Source organism: Stegostoma tigrinum, chromosome 29 (genome assembly GCF_030684315.1).
Source record: "Stegostoma tigrinum isolate sSteTig4 chromosome 29, sSteTig4.hap1, whole genome shotgun sequence".
In the NCBI taxonomy this organism is placed as follows: domain Eukaryota; kingdom Metazoa; phylum Chordata; class Chondrichthyes; order Orectolobiformes; family Stegostomatidae; genus Stegostoma; species Stegostoma tigrinum.
In genome coordinates this window covers 17,393,330-17,417,513 of record NC_081382.1, presented here as the reverse complement: position 1 = coordinate 17,417,513, position 24,184 = coordinate 17,393,330, and the positions used below count along the sequence as shown (strand labels likewise).

The 24,184-nt window shown below is 39.8% G+C and overlaps 1 protein-coding gene across 4 annotated transcripts in view; it reads left to right on the top strand.

Moving 5' to 3' along the window:
* LOC125465535 (collagen alpha-1(I) chain-like) overlaps positions 1-24,184 on the top strand; it is a 335,639-nt gene that overhangs the window by 155,633 nt on the left and 155,822 nt on the right. For all 4 annotated transcript variants that reach the window (XR_007250272.2, XM_048559169.2, XM_048559168.2 and 1 more), the window contains 2 exons: positions 14,337-15,224; positions 21,190-21,225. Coding sequence is in view for 3 of the 4 variants with exons in the window: in XM_048559169.2 (XP_048415126.1) it covers positions 14,337-15,224; positions 21,190-21,225 (924 nt within the window). In the remaining variant the exon portion in view is untranslated. The remainder of the gene's footprint in view (positions 1-14,336; positions 15,225-21,189; positions 21,226-24,184) is intronic.

Sequence of the window (24,184 nt, the reverse complement as noted above, 5' to 3'; positions counted from 1 at the left end):
GTCTCCAGCTGTAATGACCCATTAGCCTACAACAGTAAAGCTGACTCCATTGAGTTAACATCCTCACTGTCCACCAGGGACTGCGCCACCAGCAAAATATCTTCCAACTTGCCCTGAATTCAGGTCTTAATTATTTAAATAGTTGCCTGTCTTTGACCAATGGATCGAGGAGTTTAATTTAGATAAATGGGAGGTGTAGCATTTTGGTAAGGCAAATCAGGGCAGGACTTCTACATTAATTGCTAAAGTTCAGGGGAATATTGCAAACAAAGAGATCTTGAGGTGCAGATTCATAGTTCCTCGAAAGAGGAGTCGCAGGCATGCTTGCCTTTATTGGTCAGTTCATTGAGTAAAGGAGTTGGGATATTCTGTTTCAGCAGTATGAGACATTGGTTAGGCCACTTTTGGAATGCTGCATTTAATTCTGGTCTCCCTGCTACAGGAAAGATGTTACTATACTTGAAAGTGTGCAGAAAAGATTTACCAGAATGTGGCTGGATTTGGAGAGTTTGAGCTAAAAAGAGAGGCTGAATAGACTGGGGCTATTTTCCCTGGAGCATCAGAAGCTGAAGGGTGACTTTATAGAAGTTTATAAAATCATGAGAGGCATGATAAGGTGACTAGCCAAGGTCTTTTCCCAGGGTAAAAACTAAAAGGCATAGGTTTAAGATGACAGAGGCAAGATTTAAAAGGGACTTAAGGGACAACTTTTTCACACAGAAGGTGGTGCATGCATGAGACAAACTGCCAGAGGAAGTAATAGGGGCTGATAAAATTACAATATTTAAAAAGCATCTGCATGGGTGCTTGAACAGGAAGGGTTTACAGGGATATGGGTCAAATGTTGGCAAATGGAACTAGATTAATTTAGGACAGCTGATCAGCATGGATGAGTTGGGCTGATGGGTCTGTTTCCATGCTACACATCTCTATCACTCTAAGTGGACAGTCAAATTTGTACCACAGCTGACCTCTGGGAAACGTTTCTGATAGCAGGAATACTTAAGGTACTGTGTGATATCTACTGAGCTCGTGAGAAAACACTACCTAATATCAATTATTTCTTAGCTATTGCATTTTTCCCAGTTTGTTCAAATTCGCTGAGCTAGCGCTAAGACTAGCTTCATAGTCTTATTTGAGTAGAAATTAAATAAGGCAGAAATTTAACTAGTTCTTATAGTATTTAACAAACATGCAAAGGAACTGAAGTTGACTCTATGAATTTTTGGTATTGTTCTTTTCATGCGTTATCTGATGATCCTGTGTCTTGTAAGCTTGAGCTGCACTGGGTACATTTGAAAATTTCTTGAGAGAATCAGGTAAACTCATCATAGTTCTACCAGACCATATGGCTTCTATCTCATTAGTGCGAGATGGACTGGGGGTTATTTAGCTTGAGGGTCACCAAGGCTCTGGTGAGGACAGAGGTAAGCAATTCATGGTAACCTCACCAGTGCAGGAATTGAACCCATGTTGTTTGTGTCACTGTGCATTGTAAACCAACTATCCAGCCAACCAAACTAACCAAACCTCTGTTGGAAACATGTACTTACATTGACAAAGAAAACAGATTGAATAGAAACAGTTGTTTTTCTTCAAGGATTGTGTTGTTCAGTGCCTTAAATGGAATGTTTTGTTTAGAATTACATTACCAAAATTATAGCTTAGAGTTTTAGATTGGAAGCAATTTTATTTCAAAGCTTGTTGTGGGTTGGAAGTGTTTTTATAGTGAACTAAACAATGCGAGAGCATTCTGTTTCAATTCATGGCCAACACTTCAGCAGTTTAAAAATAAACCTGGTAAAGCTACAACATTTTCTTCTCGAATGGTAATTATATGCTTCTGAGCATGATTTGTTTCCCAATTAAATAGAATACCACTGTTTTCAATGCAGACTCATATTTCATATTTTAATTATATACACTTACACTGACTTTGGCTCCAGTATTATACCAGAGTCGAATCAGTTAATAATCCATCTGCCAGTAAGTATCAAGAGTATCTTAAACATTATAAAAACTGTTTGTGCAGCTTCTGTTTCTCAGTTATGTCACATATCTAATTGAATATCATGTCTGTGTTGTAATATTCTCTGCATGTGTATGGCAAAATGATGTAGTAGGAATGAGCATGATACAGTAGCAATGAGGTGAAGTTCAGGTCATATATATTGGATCTGGACTTACTTTTTGTTGGATGCTTAGGGTATTTTAATTATTACTTAAGCTTTTGCTCACTGGTGGCAGTATGACTCGAAAGGAAATATCTGTCTTAATGCAGAATTTTCCATGGATTATTCGGAGGTTGACAGTAAATATTTTGTATGTTATGTTAGTTTATGATAGACATTGCCACATGGAGTGATCAAAGCCATCTTTGGTGCAGAAGTAACCATCTGTTATTGAATGTAAATTGAGGCTGTTGTGCCTATGGATATAGGATTAAATGAGAGGCAATTCATTTGCATGCAAATGTTGTGCCTTTTTACTGGAATCACTGTTAGGTTCCAGATGTGGACCCTGGCATGCACTGGATGAGTGTGATATGGTTTGGAGGGAGTCATTCTTTTTAGAAACAGCCTGGGTGGGATGTTCCAGACATAGCGCATCGACCATAGATGCCAGGAGCTGTCATTGAACATTAAAGTTTCTGGGTGGTGCAGCGGGTTAAAGCATTTTCTACATCCTTGGATCATGGGTTCAAGTCTATTCCAGATTACCGCCTTAATGTGGTGCAGGCAAGTTGTATTAAGATGGCATAATCAATTGCTAGCATATTGAAAAATTCTATCAAACAATTCTAAATGGCTTGATCAATGAAATGATCTTAATTTTTAGACAGCTTAACTTTTGCCAGTTGTAGTTTGAGATTTCAGCTCCTCACTTTATCACCAATTTTGAAATCCCCTTTCCTTTACTCCACCAGGCCCAGATATCACATTCTGGGATTCTCTTGCTAAGTCCCTTTATATCGCCATATTATTAAAGAGGATTTCTCTTCCTCATATCCACTATAAAAAGCCCACTAGATATTCAGTCCAATCTGGTTCTACTCTTTATAATAAAACAAAGAACTGCAGTTGCTGGAAATCCGAAACAAAAATGGAAATTTCTGGCAAAACTCAGCGGGTCTGCCTGCATGTATGGGAAGAAAGCAGAGTTAATTTTTCAAGTCCGGTGATCCTTCATCAGAACTCAGCTTTGGTTTGACTGTCTTTCTTCTCTCTTAGATTATGCTGAGGGTGCTTTCTAATTCGTTGCTATTTGAAAGACGAATCCTATCACTTAAAAGATTGGTGAAGGAGAAGAAAAGTAAATTAAAATTTGTTGATCAGAAGATGATATAGGACTGTTTGGAATTTAGTTCATATTGTTAGCAATTTCAGATAGAGAACATGCGATGATAATTGACCTGTAAAATGGAAATATTCATGTGCTGAAGTTGGATTAAACTACACCACTCTGATGCAGAAAGAGATCCAATGCATAATGAACCTATGAATGCTTGACCTGACATTATGTGCAAAATCTAGAAAATTGCATGACTGTTCAAACATAGCAACGAAAATGACTACACCCTGAAAAGGAAGTAAGAATGAATTTTGTTCAGTGAAGCACTGCTCAGACAGCTGTTGTTCTTCATCACAATTAGTAATATTTTTAATCACTGAATTATAGAATCATAGAATAATCAGGGCATAGAGGAGGCTAATTGCCCAAGAAACTGGCTCTCTCCGTGAGTTCAGCCAGTTCCCTTTCTGTGTCTTAGTATGCTTTGCACCCATTCAAATAACAGAATAAAAATCAGTTCTGCTATAGGACACTTAGCCAATTAACACACAAAATCCAACAAATGGAAATGAAATAAAGCCGCAGAATACTTTGTTTTCGAAAGGTAGGGAGTGAGTCCATGTCTCTGAGCCACTAGATTTGGATTCCAGTCCCAGTCACTGCAGGTATACACATAATGTGGTAAGGTTTAAGTATAAACTTGTACGCCCTCTTAGTATGCCAACGATGGGAGGGCCACCTGATTAGTCTCAAACTAAAGTGGAGTGGTGTCCCTGAAGTGATAATGGGAACTGCAGATGCTGGAGAATCCGAGATAATAAAATGTGAGGCTGGATGAACACAGCAGGCCCAGCAGCATCTCAGGAGCACAAAAGCTGACGTTTTGGGCGTAGACCCTTCATCAGAGAGGGAGATGGAGTGAGGGTTCTGGAATAAATAGGGAGAGAGGGGGAGGCGGACCGAAGATGGAGAGAAAAGAAGATAGGTGGAGAGGAGAGTATAGGTGGGGAGGTAGGGAGGGGATAGGTCAGTCCAGGGAAGACGGACAGGTCAAGGAGGTGGGATGAGGTTAGAAGGTAGGAGATGGAGGTGCGGCTTGGGGTGGGAGGAAGGGATGGGTGAGAGGAAGAACAGGTTAGGGAGGCAGAGACAGGTTGGACTGGTTTTGGGATGCAGTGGGTGGAGGGGAAGAGCTGGGCTGGTTGTGTGGTGCAGTAGGGGGAGGGGACGAACTGGGCTGGTTTTGGGATGCGGTGGGGGAAGGGGAGATTTTGAAGCTGGTGAAGTCCACATTGATACCATTGGGCTGCAGGGTTCCCAAGCGGAATATGAGTTGCTGTTCCTGCAGCCTTCGGGTGGCATCATTGTGGCACTGCAGGAGGCCCATGATGGACATGTCATCTAAAGAATGGGAGGGGGAGCGGAAATGGTTTGAGACTGGGAGGTGCAGTTGTTTATTGCGAACCGAGCGGAGGTGTTCTGCAAAGCGGTCCCCAAGCCTCCACTTGGTTTTCCCAATGTAGAGGAAGCCACACTGGGTACAATGGATGCAGTATACCACAAGTAGTCACCTCTGGCAACAATATTGACGTATTCCAGAAAAAGCTAGCTACGGAAGCAGATATAAGTGCACGTTTTACTTACCTCATGGGCCACCAGATATAGGAAGATATTACCAGAAAACAATGTACTTGTTGCAAGGTATTGGCTGAGGAGTATATGCTGCTCAGGAAGAATTTCCCTGGTCTTCTTTGAAGAATGAAGTAGGATCTTATACAACTACCTGAGAGTGGATCATCCAAAGAAACAAATCTCAGACAGTCCAGCAATCCAGGCATATATTCCAGCACTAAAGTGGATAATGCAATCGAGTCTTTGCAACTATAGTCTTTCAGCTCTTTTTTTTGGGAATGTGCAGAAAAATAACTCAATATACGAGTCTCACAAAGTTAGTGATAGAAACTAGTTGGAGTATAGTGTGGTATATATTTGGTAAGTGAAACTATTTTAACATATTTGTCTCTCAATATTGGAATGGTTTGAAAAATAAGGCTTTCTCATAATCATGGGCTCAACATATTCAGATTTGGTTTTCCTTGCGAATGTAAAGGTTTGATTGCCCAAAGGAAGTGAAAACGGAACACCAATGGAAACTCGATCAAAAGTTTGAATCTAATGAGGCAGAAATTTGGGACACAAGTTTCAGGACCCCAATAATAGGTGCCAATGGGATTTGAAAGTTGACACTGTTGTATTATAACTGTGATTTTCTCCAAAATGGTAAATAAGCAGAAGGTGGGCACACTGTCGTTCATTGGACAGTGGGTAGACTTTTGAAATTGGAGGGCCAATAGTAGTTTTTCTCGACTGAAGTCTGCCATCTCATGTAAATGAAAGAGAGAGTATTTCAAGTTAAGAAACAAGAAAATGGAACAGGGTGGAACATGTATGGGTCTAGCTGTTCCCAGCTCCATGCCACTCCAGCCCATGATCTTAGGGATGATATTGTGACGGGGCATGGCAGACTATTAAGGGTCAGGACAGGACAACTAAAAATCAGTTAAACTGGTAAATATAACACACTGGTCTGACTGGTCTTTTATACTTCAACATGTGATGAGAGAATGACAGGTTCCAAGGAATCAATTATAATAGGAGATTCTCTAGTCTGGGGCGCAGCAAGGCATTTCTGCAGTTTCAGCAGGACATCAGGATGGCGTGTTGCCTCCCAGGTACCAGGGCCAAGGATGTCTTGGACAGGGTGCAGATACTCTGAAAGGGGAGAGTGACCAGCAAGCGGTCATTAGTACCAACATAGGTAAGGAATGAGATGAGGTTCTGCAGGCAGAATATGAGAAACAAAGCAGGCAAGTTAAAAAGTAAGGTCCTTGAGGGTAGCAATATCTGGACTACTGCTGGGGCCATGTGCTGGTGAGAGTAGGAATGGAAGGACAGAGCAGATGAATGCGTGGCTGAGGAGCTGGTGCAGGGAGCAAGGATTCCGATTTTTGAACCATTGTGATCTCTTTAGGGGTAGAAAGGACCTGTATAACAGGAATGGGTTCCACATGAATTGGAAGGGGACCAATATCCTTGCAGGAAAAGTGACTTGTGTTACCTGGGAAGCCTTAAACTAGTAAGGGGATGGGAACTACAGCAAAAGTGAGAAAAGAGAAAAAGCTGAGGCTGGTACAGTAGATAAGGAGAACAAGTCTAATAGTGAAGGCAGAGAAGGTTTGGCGGAGACTAAGGTAAGACTGATAAGTTATATTGCATTTACTTCAAAACAAGAGACCTAACAAGTAAGGCAGATGAACTTAGGGAGTGGTTGGGTACATGGGTCTGGGATATCATAGCTATTACAGAAACCAGGCTGAGGGATGGACAGGACGTTCTGGGATACAGATGTTTTGGGAATTGTCTTTTTAGTTAGGGAGAACATTAGGGAGGACATTCCTGGGAGACTGTCCAATGAAGTTGTTTAGGTGAAACTAAGAAATAAGAAATGGATTGTTGGCCTTGTATCACAGGCTTGTAATAGTCAGCAGGAAACTGAGAATCAAATATGTAAGGAGGTCTCAGATATCTGTAAAAAAAAATGTCTGTAATGACAGGGCACTTTAACTTTCCTAACATGGACTGAGACTGTCATAGTGTTAAGGGCTTGGATGGAGAGAAATTTGTTAAGTTTGTACAATAAAATTTTCTTATTCAATATGTGGATGTACCGACTAGAGAAGGAGCAATATTTGACCTTCTGTTGGGAAATAAGGCAGGGCAAGTGATCAATAATAATGGAAAAGTATAGAGCTGATCAAAGAGTTAAAGCTCTAAATTGGACTAAAGCCAATTTTGATGGTATTATAAAGGAACTTTCAAAAGTTATTTGAGGGAGGCTATTCACACGTAAAGAGATGGTTGGGAAGTGGAAGGTGTTTGAAATTGTGATATTCCGAGAATTCAGTGACAGTATGTTCCTTTTAATCAAGGTCAAGGCTGGTAGGTGTAGGGAATGCTGGATGATGAGAGAAATAGAGGCTCTGGTCAAGAAAAAGAAGGAGGCGTTTAATAGGTGTAGACAACTGGGATTGAGTAAATTCCTAAAAGAGCATTGGGGCAATAGGAGTATACCTAAGAGGGAAACCAGGAGAGCAAAACGGGGATACGAGATAGCTTTGGGAAATAGAGTTAAGGAGAATCCAAAGAAATTCTACAAATATATTAACAACAAAGGAGTAACTAGGAAGAGATTTGAGTACCTTAAAGATCAACAAGGCTGTGGGGGATCCACAGAAGATGGGTGAAATACCACACAAGTATTTTACGCCCATGTTTAATGTGGAAAAGGATATGGAAGCTAGGGAACTTGGAGAAGTAAATAGTCTTGAAAAGTGTCCATATTACAGAAGAGGAGGTGCTGGATGTCTTAAAACGCATAAAGATAGATAAATCCCCAGGACATGATCAGGTGTTTCCCAGAACTTTATGGTAGAACTAGGGAAGTCATTGCTAGGCAATAGTCATGGGTGAGGTGCCAGAAGACTGGAGGTTGGCTAATGTGATGCCATTATTTAAGAAAGGCTGTAAGAAACAACCAGGAAACAGTGAGCCTTCCATGAGAGGTGGCTAAGTTGTTGGAAGGGATTCTGAAGGACAGGATTTACATGCATTTGAAAAGGCAAGGACTTATTTATGGATAGTCAACAATGGCTGTTTGTGTGGGAAATTGTGTCTCACTAACTTGATCGAGTTTTTTAAAGAGGTGAAAAAGAAGATTGATGAAAGCAGAGCAGTAGATGCTTTGTCTATATGGACTTCAGCAAAGTGTTCAACCAGGTTCTGCATGGTAGACTGATTAGTAAGGTTAGATCATATGGGATCCAGGGGGAGTTAGCCAATTTGATACAAAACTGGCTTGAAGGTAGAAGGCAGAGGGTATTGGTGGAGGATTGTTTTTCAGACTGGAGGCCTGTAACCAGTGGTGTGTCCCAAGGATCACTGCTGGGTCCACTCCTTTTCATTGTTATATAGATGGTTTGGATATAAATATAGGAAATATGGTCAGTAAGTTTGCAGGAAAATGGGTGGTAGAGTGGACAGTGAAGTAGATTTTCTCAGCGGAACCTTGATCACACGGGTTAGTGGCCGGGGAGGGGGGGTGGCAAATGGAGTTTAATTTAGATAAATGAGGTGTTGCATTTTGGTAAGACAAACCAGGGCAGGCCTTATGCAGTAAATGGTGGGGTGCTGTGGAGTGTTGTCATATGAAGAAACATCGGGGTGGAGTTACATAGTTTCTTGAAAGTGGAGTTGCAGGTAGACAGGATGGTGAAGAAGACATTTGCACATTTGCCTTCATTGGTCAGAACATTGAGTATAGGAATTGGGATGTCATGATATTACTGTACAGCATGTTAGTTAGGCCACTTTTGAAACATTGTGTACAGTTCTGGTCACCCTTGTATAGGAAGGATGTTGTTAAACTTGAAGGGTGCAGAAAAGTTTTACAAGGATGTTGCCAGGACTGGAGGGTTTGAGTTATAGGGAGAGGCTGGAGATGCTGAACATCTTTCCCTGGATCATCAGTGGGTGAGGGGTTACCTTTTGGAAGTTTATAAAATCATGACAGGCATGGATAGGGTGAATAGACAAGGGTGTGGGAGTCCAAAACCCATAGGGCATAGGTTTAAGATGAGAAGGAAAAAATTTAAAACAGACTCAAGGGAGTAACAATTTCATGCAGGGGTTGGCGCAAGTATGGAACAAACTGCCAGAGGAAGGAACATTTAAAAGGCATCTAGATGGGTTCATGAATAGGAAGGGTTTAGAGGAATATGAGCCAAATACTAAGTCAAATTGGGATGTCTGGTTGGTGCGGATGAGTCAGAGTGAAGGTTCTGTTTCCGTGCTGTTTGACTCTATTGAGGACCAGTGAGACCAGCGAGCCTTATTAGCAATATTAATGGTTTTCTTTGCTGTATTTTTTTTACACTTCTGGCCACTTAATCAGCCTTGAAAGTCCAGCCTGTGATAAATGTAGTCTACATATTTAAAATGAATACAACATTGTTTATATTTGTTTTGCTATTTTAAAATATTTGCTAACCCATTTTAGGTCACATAGACAAACAACAGGTTAAAATGGTCTGTAGAATTACAAATTGCTGTATTAATTTTTGTTACCTCTATGCTCTGTAGAATTTCCTATATAAAGAAAATCAAGCCAAACAGTGAGAAATCCTTTCTAATAACTTAAAATCTGAGTTTTCCATGTCTGCCTTTATCACATAGTAGCATCAGTGCATTTTTCTATGGTAGGCTTTTTTCTGTGTTAAAGGTTGAGCTACAGCAGATAGTTAGGATTTTTATTGTTAAAAATACATCTGTGCCTAACTGCCACCAGTAATGTATTAAAACCCGACTTACTGTTGAGTGCTGAATCTTTATTCAATCCCCAGATACTTGCATGTATGAAACTCCCCAAAGAGTTTTACTCAGGTTACTGCCACTTGAAACCTGTCCAAAAGTTTCATGTGCATTGTTTTATGATGTGTTAGCCGTGGAGATGGTAGAGTGAGTTCAATCCCAGTTAATGTCTGTGACACATCAGATGAAAAGTGTCATAAATCTAAATTTCCCTTGTATTGATCAGTCGTTCGGAAGCCATTTTGCACAAGAACAAAAAGAGTTTTTTTCTTCACTTTCCAGGGGGTCAACAACCAGTCAGATAACACTGCTGGGTGAAACTTCATTAAGGAGTTTCAATCATTGAAGCATTTCCTCAACAGCCTTGGGAAGGGCAGGGCTTGAATGTGGTCTTCACTTAAAATGTCATTCAGCTACTTAGTTCCATATGTGTGGATCTACTTCGAGCAGCTGATACAGCCTCTCAGCACAATGGTGAAGATCTATTTAATGATCTGGTTATTTGTTATCTTGTCACAGAAGATTGCTATTGTTAATGGTGGCAACAATACGGTAGGAAAATCTATTTATATTGAGGTTATAAGAATTAACATACAATTAAAATGCATTCTGCGTCTTGAAGTAGAGCACAGCTTTGCTCATTGTCTTGTAGTTTTGAGAGACGATTTGACTCCTGGAAATGGTTAAGTACCCAAGTTAAAATATATTTTCTGAAAGGTTTGCAATGCTTGCATTATTATTAAAATGCCAAGTTTAAAATGTGAATTGCTACAGACTTTTAATGGCCACTTTTGTCCCGATAATAGCTTAACTTCAGTGTTAAATATGGCTTTCATTAGTATTGATCTATCAGCAAATATGCAATAATATATTAACTTTGAAAATCTCCAGTCATTCAGTTCACCTATTCATTCAGTTCTGTTGGCAGCAGTTGATTTGTCTGGAATCAGATCTTCAAAAAAGATGTTGCATTGTCTGTGGAGCCATATTCAAAAGAAGGGAACATTTTCCTTTTCGTTTGGTTGGATTTGTTTGTATCCTCACATTACAGGCAATGTTTTGGCACTTACTCTCGGGAATCTATGCATCGCTACGTCTTCTTCCACAAATCAAAGAAATGTGTTGTTAATAATGGGAAGCGAATTTATCATCTAACATTTAAGGACAGCTGTAATAGCCACCTGTCAGAGAAGCCGTGTTGATTATGATTCAAAACAGGGCTATTTCCTGAATTGATGAGCAGTCTAATTGCTTAGCTGATGGTTGATAGGTGAGTCACTGTCTTCGCTCGAGTCATAAACTATATCATTCCTTCAGCAATATGCAGCTTACAAATCGAATCACAAGCCTAATTTACTGAAATATCATTGCACTGAAATTTAAATCTGAAATTGACTGTTCTTTTGGAAACACAGCCTTTGATCTGAAATTACCTGAAATAAGTAAATAATTCTGTATCCATTATTACTGCTTGCTGAGTGTATGAAGTGTACTATCAGCAAATTCAGGAATATGAAGCAGTCTACTCAGAGATGATGGACTGTACTTTGTGACCAGTCATGGATCTTTGCAAGCATGGACATTGCCTTTCCCAATGAGAGTTTGACTTACCAAGTAAAGGGATCTCCAAGTGTTTAGCTCGGGAGTACCCAACCAATCACAAAGAAGTATTCTCACAGGCAGTAAACCAAGCCTGAAGTCCTTTTACAGACAGCAAAACAAACAACTGTGAGATATAGAGATAACAAGGTGTAGAGCTGGATGAACACAGCAGGCCAAGCAGCATCAGAGGAGCAGGAAGGCTGACGTTTCGGGCCTAGACCCTTTTTCAGAAAATTTGAGATATGCTTGGGACTGAGATAGAACCTAAATTATTATCACTTTAAGTTTATGTCGAATTTCTCTTCAGAAATCTGACATAGAACAAACAAAAGTTGCTTTTTCAGGCCCAGTGAGGCTATTCATGAGTAAATGTGAATGTTTTACACCTTTAAAATTTTAGCTACACTTCATTCAGCAAGGCATAATGTTTTCCAGTGTTGTTGTATCAAGGCAAGGGGCTTGATTTTCAGGGCATGGTCAGGAAGCAGATGTTAGACCATCTCCAGGACCTAACCCCATTGCCTGCTCGTCTGGTAATATACATCCCCTCATCAGGCTGGGGGTAAGCTTGGCTTCCAGCCAGCACCAAGTGCTGTCAGGAAGGTGGAACTGACTCCAGTGATTAATCTTTTTTTAATTGCAAAAACATACTTTGTTCATTGAGGGGAATCTTTATGTACATTTACAGTTAATGAAACCATTGTGATCTATATTGTCCTTACTTAAAGAGAAGAAAACGATCACTGGGGTTCAGTTTTCTGTACGCTTACAATTAAACACTTGGCATTTAGCTGAGGTATCGGGAGGGTGCGGTTACTGAATGGAACCCCCTTATGTTTTGGCAGAGAGATCTCAACACAGTGGTCCTTTCCCACTGTGCCTTGGTGGCAGCTGCCCCAAACTTTAGTGTGCCCCTCAGCACATAGTCCTGGACCTTGGAAAGTGCCAGTCTGCAACACTCAGCTGGAGTCAACTCTCTGAACTGGAAGACCACCACATTTCGGGCAGACCAAATAGCATCTTTCACCGAGTTGATGGCCCTCCACACGCAGTTAAAGTTTGTCTAGGTCTGCATCCCTGGGAACAGATCGTAGAGCGTAGAGTCCTGCATCATGGAGCTGCTCGGAACGAGCCTCAGTAAAAACTGGTGTATCTTTATCCAGATTTTCTTTGCATAGGCACATTCCAGAAGCAGATGTCTGACAGTCTCGTCCCCTCCGCAGCCGCTTTGAGGGCAGCATTTGGTGGTGCAGAGAGTCTGGGTATGCATAAAGCTTCTCACAGGCAGAGTCCTTCTCACCACCAGCCAAACTATGCCCTGGTCCTTGTTGCTCACTGTTTACTGCTGGGGCGCACACATTAATTAACGCTCAGGGGAGTGTTTCTGTGTGTGACATAGGAGGCACCACTAACCAACTCCTTAACTTCAGAGATGGTGAAATTGCCTCCTCGCAGCAGAATACTCAGGCCGGAGGAGTGGCATCCATTTCCCCCTCCCGACTAAATCGAAGGCACATGGGGCCACAAGCTCAACCATTTCCTAGAACTGCTGAAGTGCAGTATCCTGCAGTCCTGTAGAAACAGGAGGTCTGCTTTCACATTTGCCAGGTAAGCCAAAGTGGAAACACGTCAGGTGGTAGATTTGATACGATGCTCCTTAATACTCATGGTTTTTAAACCCGTTTTAGATTTCTACAGTTATTAGAATCTGAAGTCCATTTACCCAAAGCCTTATCACTGGGGCAGTTTCTGCATTCCCATGGTTTAGGAGAACAGTTGGACCCTCACAAGGCTGAGGTGGCTGTCCTTTTCCTCCCTGGGGGCATTGCCCCGGTCTGGTGTCATCAGGGCGAGAACAGAGGAGTTCAATGCTGAAAAGCAGACAACAGCCACAGATAGGTTTGCATTAGCCTTGCGAAGGTGAGGAGGCAGGAGATCAGAGGGCAGCAGCCTTGTAGTACAGACAAATATCCAAACAAAAAACAATAAAATTATCTATTCATCCAGAAATAGTAGAAACTGCCGATGCTGGAGAATCTGAGATAACGAGGTGTAGAGCTGGATGAACACAGCAGGCCAAGCAGCATCTCAGAGGAGCAGGAAAGCTGGTGTCAGCTATATTTGTACATGTAAATGTTTCTGTCTGGATCCTTCTTCAGAAATGGGGGAGGGAAAGGGGATACTGAAATAAATAGAGAGAGAAGGGGAGGGATGGATTCTTTTTGCCTAAACTTTTCTTCTGCATAAACATGACTTAATGACTCATTTTATCGACCAGCATCTGTGTAGTAATGTATTCATGTGATGGGTGTTGCTGATCTACAATTTTAAAAACACACACACACACACACAGTGTCTTTGAAAATAACATCCCAAACACATCCATATCAATCTCAGTTGGAAAGTTTAGGCCTAATTTCAATTTAATTGCAGAATAGAAAAGGGCTTAACAACTTGCCTTTTGGAGAAACATAGAATCACGAACAGCAGCATCTGCGCATTTAACTATATATGTATGAACTTCAGACATTGCCGTCAGTTTCAGAGGAGTAAAGACAGCAAAGACTGACAATTTCTCTGTCATTACTGCAATAAAATCTGTGCTATTGTGTAACTGTGGATAAAACATAATGTGAAATTTGAATTGAATGAAAGCATGACAGTCTAACTTGATGCCAAATTCTAGAAGCATATTTCATCTCAAAACCTTTGGTCAAAAAAGTTACTGATATCTTTTGAAATCAATAAATGCTGGACAGATAGCAGTGCTGACATGAGCTTACATTTTGAAGAATTAGAAGGTGAGAGTATAATTTCCCAAAGAAAGCAAGATAAATCTTCACTCAGTTTAATGTGTCCTACATGCTCTGCACTTCAGGTTGAGTGAATGCATTATTACCCTTCATGTTTCTAGATTTCAATCATATTTAGTTGTTTCTAATTCAACAAAAATGCACTTTTTGGAATTATAATTTGTAGAAAATTCCCCTTTGCTAATTGTTTTCATTTCTTTTCAGAGTTCTGAGTATACAACCCCTAAGACGCATGCAAGATCTACCTTACCTGGGATTCTTACTAAGGGTATTCTAAGGAAGATTCCGACTGTGAATATTTCCATTACAGACTCTGGACCAGGAAGGCCAATTGAAGATGATCAACATGGGAGCATAGAGCTGCTAAACCTTACTTACAATGAAATAACAAATTCAGGACGAGCCTGGTCTGGTTTAAATATCAGCAATCCAACATTCACACTTAATACTACAGGCATTTCAAATGCCATTCCCCAGGTTTTTGATTTCAGGCTCAATAAAATACGAGGAAAGAATGACAAGTGGCCTAATTTAGGGACTTCCAATAAACTTGATGAACTTATTGGTAAAGACTTCTACTTATCGAATACAGAAGATCAAGAACCTGTCACAATCCATGGAGATGAACAGGATAGGGGATTAGTAGTCTCTGACAAATCCACAATGTCATTAGCCACTCCAACAACTTACACATATTTTCAGACAATTTCATCAACTTCAACACCCCAAGATATGATCTTATCTCAAAAGAAGATAGATTCACAGCAGGAGGGAAACATGTTGGCCAAATATGATAACCTTGCAAATGAGAATACTGCAGACTCAAAGAGGATGAGGTGGTATGAAGTTGACATTGATCTAGAGGGCGAACATTTCCTGGGTGAGAAAAGCAAAGGAGATATTGCTTTCAAAGCAGAGACCAAGGGAATGGATCAGATTGATGACTCAATCTATTGGGAAAGTGACAGACACCATGATGTTTTAAAGAGTGCTGGAAATCAAACAGTGAGCCATCCAAATCACAAAGGTCAAATGAGAAAAAGGAAAGGACCCCGTGGGCCACCAGGACCGCCAGGGCCACCTGGCCCAATAGTAAGTAACTACAGAATTGTGAAAAGAGAAACTACAAGGTCTTGATATATCCTTAAGACAATGTACCATTTGTATAAAATAATAGATGGTTTGGTATGGGGATGAATGTCATGTAATTTAAGTGATCATAAACAATCTACTGTGAAGCCCCCTATTTAATTTGAATCTGAATATAGCTAACATTCTTACTCAAAAAATTAGAAAAAAATATATATAGCTTACCACTCAGGAACAATGACAAATTTTTTTTTCGTGCAATAGCTATTTGTCATATTTAATCTTGATTTTAGAATTTATTCTGGTCTATAGGTTTATAAGTTATTTCTCTTTCAGGTGTTATTTCTCCCCAATTAGGTATTAAATACAGAAATAGAATTTGCTCGCTGAGCTGGAAGGTTAGTTTTCAGACGTTTCGTCACCATTCTAGGTAACATCATTAGTGAGCCTCCGATGAAGCGCTGGTGTTATGTCCAGGTATATATAAATAGAAATATATAAATGGTGTTATATATAAATAGAAAGCGGGACATAACACCAGCGCTTCGTCGGAGGCTCACTGATGATGTTACCTAGAATGGTGACGAAACGTCTGAAAACTAACCTTCCAGCTCAGTGAGCAAACTCACATCCAGAACCTCAACCTGAGCTACAAATCTTCTCAAAACTCGCTAACAGAAATAGAAATTACTTGAGCAGGAAATATTTTAAGACTTGATTGAATTTAAGGAAACTGTTTTGCATAAAGCTTTTACAATTGTTACTATAATACCAAAAACTTTATGCTCAAGCAAAGATACAGAAATACACCTTGAATGAATCCTTTGGTAATTCATACCAATCGCTGAAACCCATGATTTATAATATCTAAGATAATTATTTGGTTACAAACAATTCCAGATTGTGGTCCATCTCATATCAAAATCCATCAAACACATTACATCAAACTAAGTTTGCTTTTCTTCCTGGTTTATGTCTTTGATGCTTTATGGAACTTATTGGATTAAGGTCAACACAAAGGTCTTATGCTTCAGTGCTGAGTATTCACTCATGAAAAGGGAAAATAAATCATTATGGCATTTCTGCAAACCACTCATGGTCATATGAATGGAATGAGTAACTCCTCAATACAATATACCAATAGGAACAAGTCTTTCACATTATAGAAATAATGTGGCAGAAATACTCGCATTACCTGAATGGCAAGCAGATCAATATCCACAACGTTAAAATGAAATAAATAAAATAAACCATTTCATGCCACTGTCTTGTGGCAAAAGAAAAGGTGGCTCTCTGTTTCTGTTTGCAAATTAAATCTGAGAAGTTCGCGACATCAAAAAATGTAGAATACTTATGGTTTATATCATGCTCATCTGAAGATTGGCTTAAGTATCACCATTGATTTTTTTTTACACAGTGCAATAACGCCAATGCTCCACATATCTTGGATTAGACACTTCCTCCACAAGCAATATTTATGCAAAATGAATACATTCAGTCATTCTCTGCAATGACACCATTTAAATTGAAATAAACATTGCCTTTAACAGTTAATGGACAGTTTCTATTATTAGAATTTCCTTAAAATTGCTCTTTACATAATTGTAGCTGCTACTTCTCTTTTGGAGTATAACAAACACTGGTTTTCTTTCCAGCTAGATTAGGAAATCTAAGACAGTGTTTGCATTTATATGATTTCTTATTAAGTGCATTCGAGGAAGCATAAGACCGTAAGTTATAGGAGAAGAATTATACCAGTCATTCCATTGACTCTGCTCTGCCATTCAATCATGCCCAACATGTTTCCCAACCCCATTGTCCTACTTTCTCCCCAGAACCCTTCATCCCCTTACCAATCAAGAACATATCTACCTCTGCCTTAAATGCCCTCAATTATTTAGCCTCCACAGCCCTTTGTAGCAATAAGTACCCCAGATTCACCACCCTCTGGCTGAAGAAATTCCTCCTCATCTCAGCTCTAAAGGGTCAGCCCTTCAATCTGAGGATGTGCCCTTGGTTCCAGTCTCTCCTACAAGTAGAAACATACTCGCCACGTTCACGTTATCCAGGCCTCACAGTATTCAGTAAGTTTCAATGAAATCCCTCTCATCCTTCTAAAGTCTGTCGAGTAGACCCAGAGTCCTCAGACACTCCTCAAATAACAAGCCCTTCTTTCCTAATATCGTTCTTGTAAGTATACTCTGGAACTCCTCCAATGCCAACATAGTCTTTCTTAGTTACAAGATCTAAAACTGCTCACAGGATTCTGAATACAGTCTGGCCAGACTATTATACAGTACATCTCTTCTCTTGTATTCCAGCCCTCTAGAAATGAATGATAACATTGCATTTGCTTTCCTAATTGCCAACTGAACCTGCATGTTAACCTTAAGACAATCCTGTGCTTGGACTCCTAAGTCCCTTTCTGCCTCAGATTTCTGAAGCCTTTCCCCATGTAGTGAATAGTCTATGCCTCTCTTCTTCCTACTAAAGTGCTACTACTTTGCCCACTCTCCTAGCCTGTCCGTGTCTTTCTGCAGCCTCCCTGCTTCCTCAACATTACCTGTCTCTCCACCTCGCTTTGTGTCAAGTGTAACTTTAGCAATAATGCCGTCAGTTCCTTCAATGAGATCATTCATGTATAACGTGAATAGTTGTGGCCCCAACATGGACCACTGAGCAACTCCAATAGTAACCTAGGCTGCCTTCCTGAAAAAGATCCATTTATCTCTATTCTCTGCCTTCTGCCAGTCAGCCAATCCTCTAACCATGCCGGTACTGGCCCCTCACACTGTGGACTCTTATCTTACTTAGCAGCTTCCTGGATGGCACCTTGTCAGAAGCTTTCTAGAAGTCCAAACGAATCATGTCCACTGGCTCTCCTTTGTCTAACATGCCCATTAGGTCCTCAAAGAATTGTAACAGATTTGTCAGGCATAAACTCCCCTGAACGCACTCTGCCCTATTTTACAATGCACTTCCAAGTATTTCACAAATTCATCATCTATAATGGACTCTAAAATCTCACCAAAAATGGAGGAGGAAACCAGCCTATAGTTTCCTGTCTTCTGTCTCCTCCGTTCATAAGTAACAGTGTTACATTCGCAATTTCCCAGTCCTCTGGGGTCTTCCCTAACTCCAGTAATTCCTGAAAGATCACTAGCAATGCATCTACAACATCTGTACTAGTAAAGTTTATTTAATAGGCTAACCTTCAAAAAGGCAACACTGCTTGATGTTTAAATACTCTTGAAAACTGCCTGTCACATTTGTACATAACAGTATACTTTCCACAGAATGGTACATTTTACAGGCAAGAGAATAAACTTACTTTTAGTTTCCAGCTGGCTTGCTTCATTGTGTTCTGTTGAGTTATAATATCTAGTTAGCATTGAATGTCCTCAGTCCTGTGAGAATTTCTGAACCATTCAGCAGTGATGCTTTCTCCATTTCCATTCTTTCCATTGGCTACTCCAGGTTAAATCCCCCAGAGACATTAAATTTCCATACCTTCCATCTCTTCAATCATGGAAAGGCCTCCTGCCTGCAATCTGTCTGCTAACTATCAGAGATTCGTCTTTCTCCTAATGCTCACCATAGCAACTACAGTCCTAGTATCTATCTGGGACTCTTCTTCTTTGTCCAAAGTGTCAATGACAGTACATCTTTTCAATGCCAGGCCAACTGCTTCTGTCTTTGTGTGCAGGTGCTAAATCTAGACCATGGATTGCAAAAGCACTTGACTGAGTCCCATCATAACCCAACCATGCTGGTTTAGTGCTGGCCAGGACTAAAATTAGGTCATTTGCTCCCTTTTTAGCCTTTTTTCGCTTCCTTGAATTAAAGAGACAATTTAGAACATTTTTTTTCACAAGGCTAACACCTCATGTAGTTCGTTTAAATGCAGCAGCATGCCTGTAAGTGCTGATTGAACAATAAATTGTTGAATTACAGACACTATCATTGTAGCAGAACCACATCTCAGAGCAATCCAGTAGGCTTAGATGAAGGATTCAGGAGCTAGCCCTGATCTAAACCTGCTATTAGCTTTGAGTGAGTAACATTATGTCTTAGGCACTGCTTTCAATTAGGGTCAGATGAATGTTTCTCATGATATTTGCTGATAAGAAGAAATTAATTAAGAGGATACTATGTTCTTAACAAGGGAAGTTTCAGTTAAAAGGTTTTTGTTGTATTTAGTTATAATTGTGGTCACAATTTTCTGATTTAAACTGTTCCAGATTGCCACTGCTTTGCAGTATGAACATTAATAATCATGTTGACATTTAAAATTCTTAAAGTTGAAATCAGGCTGTGCAACTTAATTAGTGATCCATTCGCATATTTGTATAACACATTTTATCCACATTTTAATTAAAGCAGTAACTTATCTAAACAGCTTACCATAAAGTTGTGTGAGGAGGAACTGCACATGGCTAAGTTAATGGCTTTGCAAGATGGTGTTATGCAAAATGTTTCCATACAAAGTAGTAAACAATGTATTCATGGTAAACTTTCATTCACACATCATTTGAGGGAATATTAATCAAAATTATTTCAGTGCCGTATAATTTTGAAAATATTACTTGGTATTTACTGAATAAAAAATATTAGCCTCTCTGCTGAGATTAGGTGCACTTTAAAATTTATAACACAGGAAAACATTTAGTTTTTTTTTAGATTAGATTCCCTACAGTGTGGAAACAGGCCCTTCGGCCCAACAAGTCTACTCTGCCCCTTAAAGCATCCCACCCAGACCCATCCCCCTATAACCTACATGCCCCTGAACACTACGGGCAATTTAGCATGGCCAATCCACCTAACCTGCACATCTTTGGACTGTGGGAGGAAACCCATCTAGACACAGGGAGAATGTGCAAACCCCACACAGAGAGTCGCTTGAGGTTGGAATAAAACCTGGATCCCTGATGCTCTGAGGCTGCAGTGTTAACCACTGAGCCACTGTGCTGCCCCCTCATGTGCAATCTCTTGTACCTTTGGAGACTCTCTGAAAGAGTTAATATCCTTTTCCCCTGTCCTATCACCTTGGCCTTTCAATTAGTTTATTTTTTAAAAAATGTAACCACTTCCTTTCCAGGAGTTATCGATTCTGTTTATTCCATCCTAATGCTACATCAAAATCTCTTTGATAGTTATTGTAAGTTGCAAATTCATGAACACATCCTTACCTCATAGTGGAAATTGTTCTTTCTGTTTGCCTTATTATATTTCCTCTCCTTATTTTTTCATCCAAAAATATGTCTCCTCACATTTCCCTGCATTTATTGAACAAATAAACTACACTGTCTGTGTCTTCATGGTATCCCCTTTACAATTAACAATGCTTCATATATTTGTTATTGATTGTTGAAAAAAGAAAGTGATAATGGGCAATGAATTCAGGCCTTGCTAACAATTCCCACATCTGACAAACAGATGAAAAACAAAATACAGATTATGGGAATGTAAAAGCATTGAATATGTTTTCTCTATCGGAATTTTTGATGCTAAGGACATACTCGAAAATATATTTACAAATTGATGTTAAACAGGTTTGGAAAAACGCTGAACGCAAAAGTAATGCAAGTTATGAGGACAGCCAAGGTTTCACAGTCCAGAATTACACAACTATCCTATGATCAGGATCATTAATGTCCACGAATGTCATAAAATATTAGTAAAGAGAGAAGTTCACATGAATCCATGTCTCTTGCTGCTGTTTGCCTGAGTATAAACTGAAATAGAATTCTTTATTTAAATATATAAATCATTATGAAAAATAATACATGCTTTTGTCAGATTTTACAGTGATAATATGATCTGGCGTTTGAGATGACGTATACAAATCATTTAACTATCCATCTTATGTTTTGATATCATCTGAAGACTTTGTTGGGATTGGTAGCTAAGTTAAACAGATGCTTTTATAAGGTTGTACATTCATTGTCCCTCTCTCCTTCAACATCAGGGTGACCCTGGACCACCGGGACCGAAAGGAAACAAAGTAAGTTGCAATCTGTAAAATAATCCATCAAGAGGAACTCTTAGCATTAGTTTTGTTAAAAGCAAGTAACTTGGTTAAGTATTTGGATATTGCATGGTATTTTGTGTTGAATATAAAATAGTCAATTTGACTGCTTACAATACAGTGCTCATTTGGAATGGATAATAGTTTTTAATTTTACATACAGTTCTTGATCATTTCACATCACTTGACTTTCCCATGCTATGAAGCACAAGGAAAGTTTCTTCCAGGTTATGTGATTAGGATCGAAAGCTAAAAATGATATATTTGTATCAGTGGAGCCTTTCATACTGCTGTAGTTGTAGCTAAACAACAATGGTACGCAAGATCCATGAAGTACTGTGTACTCAGAAGAGATGTGAAGTCATGAAAGCAACATTGAAGACTGTTTCTTTCGAAATGAAGTTTGAATTTCTTTCACCCATACACCACACACCAAAGTAACATACAGCCAACATTGATTTTGGAAACCCTTCACCATTCATCAATTAGAGGAAGTTGCAATCAATTGCTTCTACACTATTGTGCCTTCCCATGGCAAAACATAACCTCATTTCTTTCACAAAGAAGAGTTTCTCTCATAATTTTTATCGCACACTACATAGTTTTAACCTTGAAATCCCAATGTACCAAAGGGAGAAGAACTCAGTTAGGATGGGGAGCAAGGTGATGGTGGAAGATAAGGTCACACTTCAGACAGACGTCTTGAAAAGTCGGATCCTGTTGGATCCTGGGCTCTATAAATAGTGGCATATAATTTAAAAAAAACAAAGAATTTATGATGAACCTCTACAAAAATACAAGTTGAGCATCAACTAGAGTTTTGTGCCCAATTCTGGGCGTAACGTTCTAGGAATTATAGGCTTGTGAGAATGTGCAAAAGATGCTTATGAGGACGGTTCTAGGAATGTGGGATTTATTTTGCATTGATATGTTACAGACATTGGCTTTGTTCTCTTTGGAGAGAGAACATTCAGTCGAGGTGTCAAAGGTCACGCGGTGCCTCGACAGATTAGGGAGACTGTTTCCTTTGGCAAATAAGACTAACTTAGGTGAACGGAAAAAGAGCTAACTATGATGTAATGTTCTGTGTTTGATTATCTGAGTCTTTTTGCTGATTAGTTAAGCCTGGATGTGGTCTTGGAGAAAAATAAATAAACTAGCAGGAGTTAGAAGCCAAGGTTTTATCATGGAGTAGAAATTTTAAAAGGACTGTGAATAAAACCTGTTACACATGTGTGTTTTCTGCAATGCTTTGAGATACATGGAATAACAACAGAGAAAAAGCTGACTTGTGGCATTTGGTTAAGATCACTGCCTGAGAGTGTGGCGGAGGCAAATTCCATCATGTTTGTTCAAAAGGAGATTGTATAAGCACTGAGAATGGACCTGGTGCTGCTAATAGCATGCTGCAAATGTGTTGTAGCTTTGTAAACTAACCCTTATCTTAAATTATCATGGATCCCCTTAGGACGCATTCTACTGTACCTCCTCACAGGAATTCTCCAGCCTTGCCAACACCTGACCTTTAGTGGCAAATGTATTTAAATCTGTATGTCTTCTTTTTGTGTTTTTTATTCTCTCGCCACTTCATGTACACTGAGTATTTGAGTAAACTTTTAAATTTTAACTTTGTATTCTACTTCTTGAAGGCACAAATTCTGAAATAACTGTTTGATGCTCTCCCCTGAGGCACCGAGGCAGAATTTTGCACCTTTTGACTGTGGCCTGTGGCCCATCAAGAAGAAGTGGATCATGTAAAAATACTTTGTTTACCAGAATACAGCCAACACATTGCAAAAGATATGTCTTTAATGCTGTGGTGAGATTAGTTACAGGATAATAGCATGAATATTCGACTGCCTTTGAATGTTTTAGACCATGAATAAATGAGTATGTGCAAGGGAGAGAAGGTAGACTATCATCCCTGCTCCTAAGATGCTGCTTGGCCTGCTGTGTTCGCCCAGCTCCGCACCTTGTTATCTCAGACTATCATCCCTTTTGGTTACTCTAGAGAAAGGTTCAATAGGCTGAATTTTACCAGCAATCAGCTAAGTGTCAATTTTAGTGAGTTTGATGTAAGGTTTCTTTCTGTGAATCCTAGCAAAAGTTCTTATGCTGCTTTCCAAAATTCACCATGTTGACTATGCAACAGTGGTGATAACCCCCATTATGGATGGGTCCACTGGATCCAGTTCCAATGAACCAGTGAGAGGAATATCAGTAACATAACAATTTCCTGGTAATGTGAGAAGACAGTTTCACATCACTCACAATCGGTGGATTAACATACTCACTCTGTACAGTGGGACATTGAAGACTGTGACCTGTGCAGCTTCCCAAATCACACATTGTGACTTCCCTGACTGGTTACACTGGACCTACAGGACTGAATATGATCCACTGTTGTAATGTGAACTCCTTTACCCTGGTCACTCCAAACTTACTGATATGTCCAAACCGCTACACTGATAGTAAACACTGCCGTTGTCTTACTGTGCTGGCACCCCCTGACTGAACGCAGTTTCCCTTGTTCTGACTAAGGATTGCTGCCATTAAACTTTGGATCGTGGCCATTTGGATGAAACACACTGCGTGTTTAACATGTAAGCTGCCGGCACACTTTGTGGATGTAGCATTGATAGAGCACAGTGGTGCTCAGCAATATGTCCACTTCCTCGATGGATGCCAACTCACAACTGTGACAAGCTCATCTGGCTTTATGTCTGCACTGAAAAGCAAGTCAAGGCTGAAACAATATGAGCTGTTAAGTTCTCCTGGGTGGTGGACAGAGTACAAAAATACAAGGTAGGGCTGCAATGACCGTCAAAGTGAGTAAGAGCTAGAAGAGCAGGCAAGGAATGTTGAGATGTACCCTGGTCATATTCATGATGCCTGTTCCTGTGCACAAAGTGTCCTGGCAGCAGCATTATAGTGA